General features: G+C 41.4%; 1 protein-coding gene across 1 annotated transcript; it reads left to right on the top strand.

Moving 5' to 3' along the window:
* Positions 1-1,203: 1,203 nt before the first annotated feature.
* LOC109866152 (terminal nucleotidyltransferase 5A-like) lies at positions 1,204-8,309 on the top strand. The gene is made up of 2 exons (XM_020454716.2): positions 1,204-2,434; positions 5,172-8,309. The coding sequence occupies exons 1-2, from the start codon at positions 1,997-1,999 to the stop codon at positions 6,036-6,038; spliced, it is 1,305 nt and encodes a 434-aa protein (XP_020310305.1). The 5' UTR covers positions 1,204-1,996; the 3' UTR covers positions 6,039-8,309.
* The last annotated feature ends 2,037 nt before the right edge of the window (positions 8,310-10,346 follow it).

Raw genomic sequence — 10,346 nt, forward strand, 5'->3', positions numbered from 1 at the left:
TATTGATGTCACCTGTTAAATCCACTTCAATCAGTGTAGATGAAGGACTTTTAAGTCTTGAGTCAATTGAGACATGGATTGTGTATGTGTGCCATTCAGAGAGTGAATGGGCAAGCCAAAATATATATTTGATTTGATTTGATTTGAAGTGCCTTTGAATTGGGTATGGTAGTAGGGGCCAGGCGCACTGATTTGTGTCAAAAACTACAACACGGCTGGGTTTTTAGCACTCAACAGTTTCCCATACAGTATGTCCCAAGAATGGTCCAGCCATCTTGACACAACTGTGGGAAGAATTGGAGTCAACATGGGCGCACACCTACAGTATGTGTGTGTGGCTGTGTTTGTATATGTGTGTGTGCTACTGTACATACAGAGTAATCTGCATTAAGCTGGTTTATGAGGTAGTCAACAGTGACGCAGATATGCCAGTGAAGCTCTATCTGATGGGTTCTGAGTGATAAGGAGCACAACCTGACACTATGGAATATAGCTTACATATTGTACCATTACTCAGAGTACTGTTACTATACACACACCTAATACACCTTGAATTGACTTTAGCACTGTGATTCCAACACTTACTTTTTGAAGAAGGTTGTACATGCAATGTTCATGTCATGAGAGAGGTGTTGCTCTTGCCACCCCTAGATAGTGATATATGCAAGGATCTAGCATAGTCTAATTTAGATTTAAAGAAAAGATGAATATGAGTGACTGATAGTTAACATTAATATTTGTATAAATAACATGTATCTACTGTACATATCTGATATAATATCTACACAACATTAACGGTACTCTCTGTGACACATGTGAAGGGTATGATGTGCACATTTGAGTTCCTCAACAACAAATGTATGTGGCTGTAGTAGTGAATCATTGGGGTGTAAAATGACTGTGAAAAGCATATATTAAAAAAAACTTTGCAGAAGGTGTTGTGTCTATAAAACCACCGTTGGTCTGCAAATGTCCATGTAGATTTAGCCTATAGTGACAGATCTATAATCAAGGTTCCTTCTGCCAATATAACATGCGGTGTGAAATGCAAAACTGACCTCATATCAGTATATGGGACAACTTAATTCACTCGACAGGTTGCTATGAATGTACCGATTACAACGATTGATGGAACGAGCTGCCACTCAAACTAACCCGCCCCGCCATTCCTTTGCTGGGGAAGCATACTCGTCAGAACCTCTCATCTGTAGCGCGAGTCCTCTGTGGCATGACGCACTGCCGTCAAGCGAAAAACTGGCAAAATGTAACATGCAAGTAGAAGCCATACACCATTTTCTGTGAATGGTAGTTGAAGAAAGTGTATAGGAATACGTATTTCGTGGGTTAAATATGATGCGTAAAATAGACGCAGAGGAGAAATACCAAGATCCGTGAAACTTTCTGCGCGTAAAAGTGAAAGGAAAATCAACTTTGGGAGGTGCAAAAATGTTTTTGAGTCGAACAGAAAAGGCGCATTGAGAAAGTGCAAGACGCTATTCTGTATCGATGATCATCGAGAGGCGCACATTTAAGCGACGGCGACACAGACGGAAGAGAAAGCGCACAGTGAGGTAAATAATACAGGATAGTGTGTGAACCCCACGGCTGGACAAGCCCTTTAGACCCGCTCAGCAATCGAATAATATCCCCACTGAACTTGGTGAAAGGGAAGACAATGGACATCTAGCTTTACGCAGGACAACTGGCTGACCATATGCTTCATCTCTGCTACAAGCAACAGAGAAGTGCAACCACACGTATACTGTGTTTAAATGAGAGATGCTTCGTCTTGTTATGGCAAACAACGTTATCTAAAGGACGGTGATAAAGATACGTTATCTAAAGGTCGGCGATACAGATAAATACAGCCAGCTAATGTGGCCAAAGCACTCTGTCAATCTACCCCAGCGGCAACACGGCCGCCTTATCTCACAGCGAAGCAGGAGACGAAAGGACACTTTCAGCGTTTACATTTTCATATCTACCTCTTACCAATATGGGCGAGAAAGTCGACTCGAGTCGATCGACTCCGGTGGAAGGCTGTCTGGTGGACGGGGAGAGCAGAAACCTCAGCGTGCTCAATTGGGAACAAGTGCAGCGCCTGGACATCATCCTGGCTGGGTCCATCCCCATCCACGGCCGCTGGAACTTCCCTACCCTGGAGATAAAACCGCGGGACATCGTCAAAGTGGTCCGGAGTCGCATGGAGGAGAAACGGATACATGTCCGAGAGGTCCGTCTGAACGGTTCCGCGGCGAGCCATGTTCTACATGAGGACAGCGGGTTAGGATGGAAGGATCTGGACTTGATATTCTGTGCTGACCTGAAAAGTGAGATGGAGTTCCAGACGGTGAAGGATATAGTTCTGGACGCTCTGCTAGACTTCTTACCCGAGGGAGTGAACAAGGACAAGATAACGCCAGTGACCTTAAAGGTAACATAACTTTTTTATTTTATTTGACATTATCATTTGACATTCATAATGCAGGTTTATGTAGTTTATTACGCACCAATTTAGGTGCGCAAATGTTTCTATATTCATTGCAAGCGTCGTATCAAGACTTGGATTCTAATGCAACCAGTGAAAGTTATGCACAAGTATGAGAATGCATTACGATTACACGTTACTTTCATATCTTCATTCCATCTCAAAGTGCTTACTGCAATATATTATGCACCCTACAGCAGCCAATAAATTACAGTTATGCCAATCCGCACAGTATCAACATTAACTTATGTGTAAAATAGTGCATTCAGAATTCTTCCCTGCTTTCTAAGCTGCATGGTGATAGGGCTGCAGATAGTAGAAACAGTGGTTTCCACTACAAAGAGGATTCACGCTAATCCAATCGGAAGGGGAACCGCATTAATGGTCGCTTCTCAGTTACATGGTTACGTATTTACGCATGACCCAGCGCTGGGGGGAGAGGATTACCCTCCCTTCAATGCAAAACATATACAGTACCAGTCAAAAGTTTGGACACACCTACTCATAATTCCATGTGTGTTATTTAATATTTTTCTTTATTTTTACTATTTTCTACATTGTAGAGTAATAGTGAAGACATCAAAACTATTAAATAATGTGCATGGAATTATGTAGTAACCAAAAAAGTGTTTAACAAATCAAAATATATTTTATATTTGAGATTCTTCACAACAGCCACCCTTTGTCATGATGACAGCTTTGCAGACTCTTGGCATTCTATCAACCTGCTTCATGAGGTAGTCACCTGGAATGCGTTTCAATTAACAGGTGTGCCTTGTTATAAGTTCATTTGTGGAATGTATTTCCTTCTTAATGCATTTGAGCCAGTCAGTTGTGTTGTGACAAGTTAGGGGTGGTAAACAGAAGATAGCCCTATTTGGTAAAAGACCAAGTCCATATTATGGCAAGAACAGCTAAAATAAGCAAAGAGAAACGACAGTCGATCATTACATTAAGACATGAAGGTCAGTCAATCTGGAAGATTTCAAGAACTTTTAAAGTTTCTTCAAGTGCAGTTGAAAAAACCATCAAGCGCTATGATGAAACTGTCTCTCATGAGGACCACCACAGGAAAGGAAGACCCAGAATTACCTCTGCTGCAGAGGATAAATTCATTGTAGTTACCAGCCTCAGAAATTGCAGCCAAAATAAATAAGTAAAAGACACATCTCAACATCAATTGTTCAGAGGAGACTGCATGGATCAGGCCTTCATGGCCGAATTGCTGCAAAGAAACCACTACTAAATGACACCAATAAGAAGAAGAGACTTGGCTTGGGCCAAGAAACATGGGCAATGGACATTAGACCGGTGGAAATCTGTCCTTTGGTCTGATGAGTCCAAATGTGAAATTTTTGGTTCCAACCGCTGTGTCTTTGTGAGACGCAGAGTAGGTGAACGGATGATCTCTGCATGTGTGGTTCCCAACGTGAAGCATGGAGGAGGAGGTGTGATGGTGTGGGGGTGCTTTGCTGGTCACACTGTCTGATTTATTTTGAATTCAAGTCACACTTAACCAGCATGGATGGCTACCACAGCATTCTGCAGCAATACACCATCTCATCTGGTTTGTGCTAAGTGGGAATAAAAGAAAAATTTCAACAGGACAATGACACGCCATACCTCCAGGCTTTGTAATGGCTATTTGACCAAGAAGGAGAGTGATGGAGTGCTGCATCAGATGACCTGGCCTCCACAATCACCCGACCTCAACCCAATTGAGATGATTTGGGATGTGTTGGACCGCAGAGTAAATTAAAAGCAGTCAACAAGTGCTCAGCATATGTGAGAACTTCAAGACTGTTTGAAAAGCATTCCAGGTGAAGCTGGTTGAGGGAATGCCAAGCGTGTGCAAAGCTGTCATCCTACGTGGAAGAATCTACTTTGAAGAATCTAAAATCTAAAATATATTTTGATTTGTTGAACACTTTTTTGGTTATATCATAGTTTTGATGTCTTTACTATTATTCTACAATGTAAAACACAGTAAAAATAAAGACCCTTGATTGAGTATGGGTTTCCAAACTTTGACTGGTACTGTAGATTCATTGAATATTCAACAGAAAGTGAAAATGACACCAGAAAATCATCTACCACACTCAAATGAACCCCTGATATGCTTTATTTCTTAATATAGTGTATTACTACTCCCCGTCACCAGACACATTGCCAGACCTAGATACAGAGGATGATACATGTACTGAGAATAAATGCAGAAATGCACCATGAGACATAATAAACACTTTAATCTATTAACATGTTTGGTTAAATTATGATGAATATGCTGATCATTCTATACAATGAAACATTTCATTGATGTATTTAATGTACAGGTCTAGGATCTTAATTTGATCGTCCTGTAGCAGGAGAACTTTCCTGCAATGTAGGATATTTTAAATGTGTAGTCTAATTGTAGTTTAAAAAGTATTCTGAAGTTTGACATTTCCACTGGGTTTTCCCTTACAAAAATGTATTAACTCCTACAATAATATCAATTAATTATAATCCACATAATAATTCAAATTTCCTCTTGCTACCAAACTGGCTCAAATTAATATTCTACATCTGTATCTAATCATTAATTTATGAATGACCTATTACCATAGACAAAACATGTAGATATAGAGATGTCAGATGTGTGACTAAGACATGTTTTTTTATGTCTGTGTTGTTGTGTTTTCAGGAGGCCTATGTGCAGAAGATGGTGAAAGTATGTAATGACTCAGACCGCTGGAGCCTAATCTCCCTCTCCAACAACAAAGGCAAGAATGTGGAGCTCAAGTTTGTGGACTCTCTGCGTCGCCAGTTTGAGTTCAGTGTGGACTCCTTCCAGATTCGCCTGGACTCCCTTCTCCTCTTCTACGAGTGCTCCGAGCACCCCATGGCTGACACCTTCCACCCCACCATCCTGGGAGAAAGTGTGTACGGGGATTTCCCCGCGGCCCTCGACCATCTACGCAAACGCCTCATCTGCACGAGGAACCCTGAGGAGATTCGTGGTGGTGGTCTTCTGAAATACTGCCATCTGCTGGTCCGGGGTTTCTGCGCCGCTTCCGGACCCGAAATGAAAATTCTGCAACGCTACATGTGCTCTAGGTTCTTCATAGACTTCCCAGAGCTGGGAGAGCAGAGGAGGAAGCTGGAATCCTACCTCCAGAACCACTTTGTGGGTCTCGAAGACAGGAAATACGACTATCTGGCCACTCTGCATGGGGTAGTGCAGGAGAGCACAGTGTGCCTGATGGGCCACGAGAGGAGACAGACACTGGGCCTCATCTCCTCCCTGGCCCTTCGGGTCCTTGCAGAGCAGAACGTCATCCCTAACACGGCCAACGTCACCTGCTACTACCAGCCTGCCCCTTATGTGGCCGACAGCAACTTCAGCAACTACTACGTGGCCCAGGTGCAGCCTGTTTACCCTCACTACCTCCCTCCGCAGTACCCCCATCAACAGTACCCCCCTCAGCAATACCCCCCTCAGCAATACCCCAATCCACACCAACCGCCTCCCCACCACCCCATGTACACTGCATGGATGCCCTGCAACTGAGTGTGAGATAGTGGACACACACAGTCACTTATGGAACAATGGAATTCTCATCCTAACTAATGAACAGATCACAGGATGATGGTGGATCCTCTCTTTATTCAAACAGAGACTCAAAGAGAGGCATATTTTTGCTTTGGCTATGAGCAGGATGGAGAGGAGAGAAGGAGAGAGGCCACTTGGATGTGGTCTGACCCTGGAGCGAAGGCTTTCCTCCAAGGCAGAAAACCAGCGGTGGAGGAGAGGAGGGCAAAAGGGAAGGGAGAAGGCCGACCTAAGATGAGGCTGAGGTTGAACCCAGGAGGCCAGTCAGTCCATGGCGACTAGCCAGTCATAGGAGACCAGGCTAAACACCTTGCTGGACAACCATGCATTCGGCTTAGGGCTGAATACTACCAGTGTTGATGATGCAGTGAAATTATGTATGTAACCAATGTGTTAGTGGTTATGTTTTTGCAAGCAATGGCTTGAATTTGAGACTCACTCTTAAATATACACCCACCTACAGTATACTCCCTAACACTCATACATGCATAAAAACAAAGACACACTCTCACACACCATACAGTGCATACATGAGACATGTACAGTACATAGGCAAACACTGAGTGTATTGTGTAGGAAAGTGAGAGACTTCGGGAAGATGTGGACACGTCCTGATTGGCTACGAAGACCTTGCGTTGACCTTTTTTCTGACCAGTGAAAATAAGAAGTAGGGCTTACCCCAGACAATGCAAAAGAAGAACTGGACATTGTTTACAAACCAAAGATCTATCTTTTAGAGACCCACGTTTTGGCTGATCAAGGAGAAGAAGAAGAAAAAGCAACAAAAAAAATGCAATATGTTGATGTGAATATTTTTGCTTTAAGTGCCTACATGTCTAGAAGGAAGAAACAGGGTTTGGTGAATATTTTGTGAATAAACCCCTACTTGTTTATTTTAGATAAAGGACCATGAGCCTTTTTAAGGATGATGGTGTGTTACTTGTGTAAATGAATGTATTTTAGACCAGAGAGGGACACAATGTGAACTGTTATTGAAGTAGAGGAACAAGGTTTGTGTCTCATATCTCCCAGAATTCGAATTGGATGACGAGAGAGGGAGATGAGTTATAGTGTGAGAGAGAAAGGAAGGAGAAAGTGAGAGAGGGTCCTGAGTGAGTGAGGAGGTTACAAGGGGAGAGGATTAGAGTATGAGTCAAGCCTTTAAACTCCTGCAAACGTGTAGTGTCTGGGGACACGCCTGTAAACTCTTGCACACTACAAGTGTGCAGTAGTTTACAGGCCTGACTCATACTGTTAGAGAGTGTTTTTACCAGTAGAGAGAGAGGTCTGAAAGTGATATTTGAGTGTGTGTGTGTAGGGGCAGTATATGTTTGGGTTCAAAATGTGGAAATTGTCCTCCTTTGATGTATTCTTCTTTGTTACATTTCTGATGTTTTTTTGTGAGGAAATTCCATGTGGGATGTGAGTAGGGGGGGGGGGGTTAAATTTGCACCTTTGCAGAGTGTGCGCCTGTTATTTTTAAGTAATGAAACCTAAAATAATGAACAAAAGGTAAAGGTTAAGAGAAGGATAATAACTAAGTTGATGTATCAATAATGATTGTTTTTTTGTTCCCTTATAAAGATACCAGGTGAAAACTTTGAGTAAATCTAACCCGATCAATGCAGACATCTCACATCCTTCTATTAAACCTGTTCTCAGATCTCATATTTTTCTATCAATCTCTCTATTTTTGTATGTTTTTCGGCTCATGCCATAGTCTTGTTGATTGCCACGTTCCAAGAGGTTGTAGAGAGTATTAATGCAAGTGCGTGTGTGTATGTGTGTGTGTGTGTGTGTTTGCACATGTGGGTGAGAGAATGTTATTTCAATGGTGACTCATACGCACAACCCACTGGGCACAGACGTCAGTTCAATGTCTAGTTTTGAGTTGTCAACTAACGTCAATTCTGCTTGAAATCAACAAAACATTTCCCCATGTCATTGGATTTAGCTTAAAAGTTGGGTGAAAAGAGACGAAATGCCCTCATGTTGATCACTTTTTGCTAACGCAATCAGTTTTTCACATTGATTCAACATCATCACATAGATTGTTTGGGTTGAAATTACGTGGAAACAACGTTGATTCAACCAGTTTTTGCCCAGTGGGAAACTTTCAAATGCAGACTCACTTGTGTCCATGGTATTGCTCATGCAATTTCTTTTGTTTTCTGTCTTTTTTGTTTCAAAACGTTATTCTCTAAGAAATATAATGTCTTTTTTGAGTTTCTCTCAATGTGTTATTGTTGTGTAAATGTCTATTTTGATTGCCAACCAATATGGGATTGGCCAAAAATTTGAAAAGAATGTGTGAACACATTTGTCTAAGATGAATTACTTTATCATTAAGAAGGAACAGAAAACAGTTATGCACACCTGTAGTCAATTATGAATTTATTATCTTTTCAGTTTTTCCAAAAGTGTAAAGTACAGAATACAGTTGAAGTCGAAGGTTACATACACCTTAGCCAAATACATTTAAACTCAGTTTTTCACAATTCCTGACATTTAATCCTAGTAAAAATTCCCTGGGATCACCACTTTATCACCACTTTATTTTAAGAATGTGAAATGTCAGAATAATGGTAGAGAAAATAATTTATTTCAGCTTTAATTTCTCTAATCACATTCCCAGTGGGTCAGAAGTTTACATACACTCAATTAGTATTTGGTAACATTGCCTTTAAATTGTTTAACTTGGGTCAAACGTTTCGGGTAGCCTTCCACAAGCTTCCCACAATAAGTTGGGTGAAATTTGGCCCATTCCTCCTGACAGAGCTGGTGTAACTGAGGCAGGTTTTGTAGGCCTCCTTTCTCACACACCCTTTTTCAGTTCTGCTCACAAATTTTCCACAGGATTGAGGTCAGGGCTTTGTGATGGCCACTCCAATACCTTGACTTTGTTGTCCTTAAGCCATTTTGCCACAACTTTAGAAGTATGCTTGTGGTCATTGTCCACTTGGAAGACCCATTTGCGACCAAGCTTTAACTTCCTGACTGATGTCTTGAGATGTTGCTTCAATATATCCACAGAATTTTCCATCCTCATGGTGCTATCTATTTTGTGAAGTGCACCAGTCCCTCCTGCAGCATAGCACCCCCACAACATGATGCTGCCACCCCCGTGCTTCACGGTTGGGATGGTGCTCTTCGGCTTCCAAGCCTCCCTCCCCCGTAGTCTGGCTTTTTTATGGCGGTTTTGGAGCAGTGGCTTTTTCCTTGCTGAGCGGTCTTTCAGGTTATGTCGATATAGGACTCGTTTTACTGTGGATATAGATACTTTTTACCTGTTTACTCCAGCATCTTCACAAGGTCCTTTGCTGTTTTTCTGGGATTGATTTTCACTTTTCGCACCAAAGTAGGTTCATCTCTAGGAGTCCTTCCTGAGTGGTATGATGGCTGTGTGGTCCCATGGTGTTTATACTTGCGTACTATTGTTTGTACAGATGAACGTGGTACCTTCAGGCGTTTGGAAATTTCTCCCAAGGATGAACCAGACTTGTGGAGGTCTACAATTATTTTTCTGAGGTCTTGGCTGATTTCTTTAGATTTTCCCATAATGTCAAGCAAAGAGACACTGAGTTTGAAGGTAGGCCTTGAAATACATCCACAGGTACACATCCAATTGACCAAAATGCTGTCAATTAGCCTATCAGAAGCTTCTAAAGCCATGACATCTTTTTCTGGAATTTTCCAAGCTGTTTAAAGGCACTGTCAACTTAGTGTATGTAAACTTCTGACCCACTGGAATTGTGATGCATTGAATTATAAATGAAATAATCTGTCTGTAAACAATTGTTGGAAAATTAATTGTGTCATGCACAAAGTAGATGTCCTAACCGACTTGCCAAAAGTATAGTTTGTTAACAATACATTTGTGAAGTGGTTGAAAAACGAGATTTAATGACTCCAACAAAAGTGTATGTAAACTTACGACTTCAACTGTATATACAGTATTTAAATACTCATAAATAACTGTACTTTCTCATGACTCATGCTCTGAAAGGAAAATCCACTCAAAAATGATATTTTTCATTCATCCACTTATACAGTCCCATTTTTTTCCCCATTTCAGGGGTCAAGTTTTCAAGATATAGGATTTTCAAGAAGCAAAGTGTAATTTGCAAAGTGTCATCCTCATGATGATGCGTTTTGCATCATATCATGCATTTTGCATCATCATGATGATGTGGCAAGTGCCACTGCTTAATATCTTGTAAACTTGACTGCTGACATCCAAAACATTTTGGGTCTGTATTAACAGTG

This window comes from Oncorhynchus kisutch, linkage group LG21 (genome assembly GCF_002021735.2).
Source record: "Oncorhynchus kisutch isolate 150728-3 linkage group LG21, Okis_V2, whole genome shotgun sequence".
NCBI classification, from domain to species: domain Eukaryota; kingdom Metazoa; phylum Chordata; class Actinopteri; order Salmoniformes; family Salmonidae; genus Oncorhynchus; species Oncorhynchus kisutch.

What these genes read in the sequence shown, in the direction of transcription:
- LOC109866152 (XM_020454716.2), top strand. Translation starts at nt 1,997, where the DNA reads ATGGGCGAGAAAGTCGACTCGAGTCGATCGACTCCGGTGGAAGGCTGT. An exon ending in TAACGCCAGTGACCTTAAAG is followed by an intron (nt 2,435 to 5,171) that starts GTAACATAACTT and finishes TTGTGTTTTCAG; the next exon opens with GAGGCCTATGTGCAGAAGAT.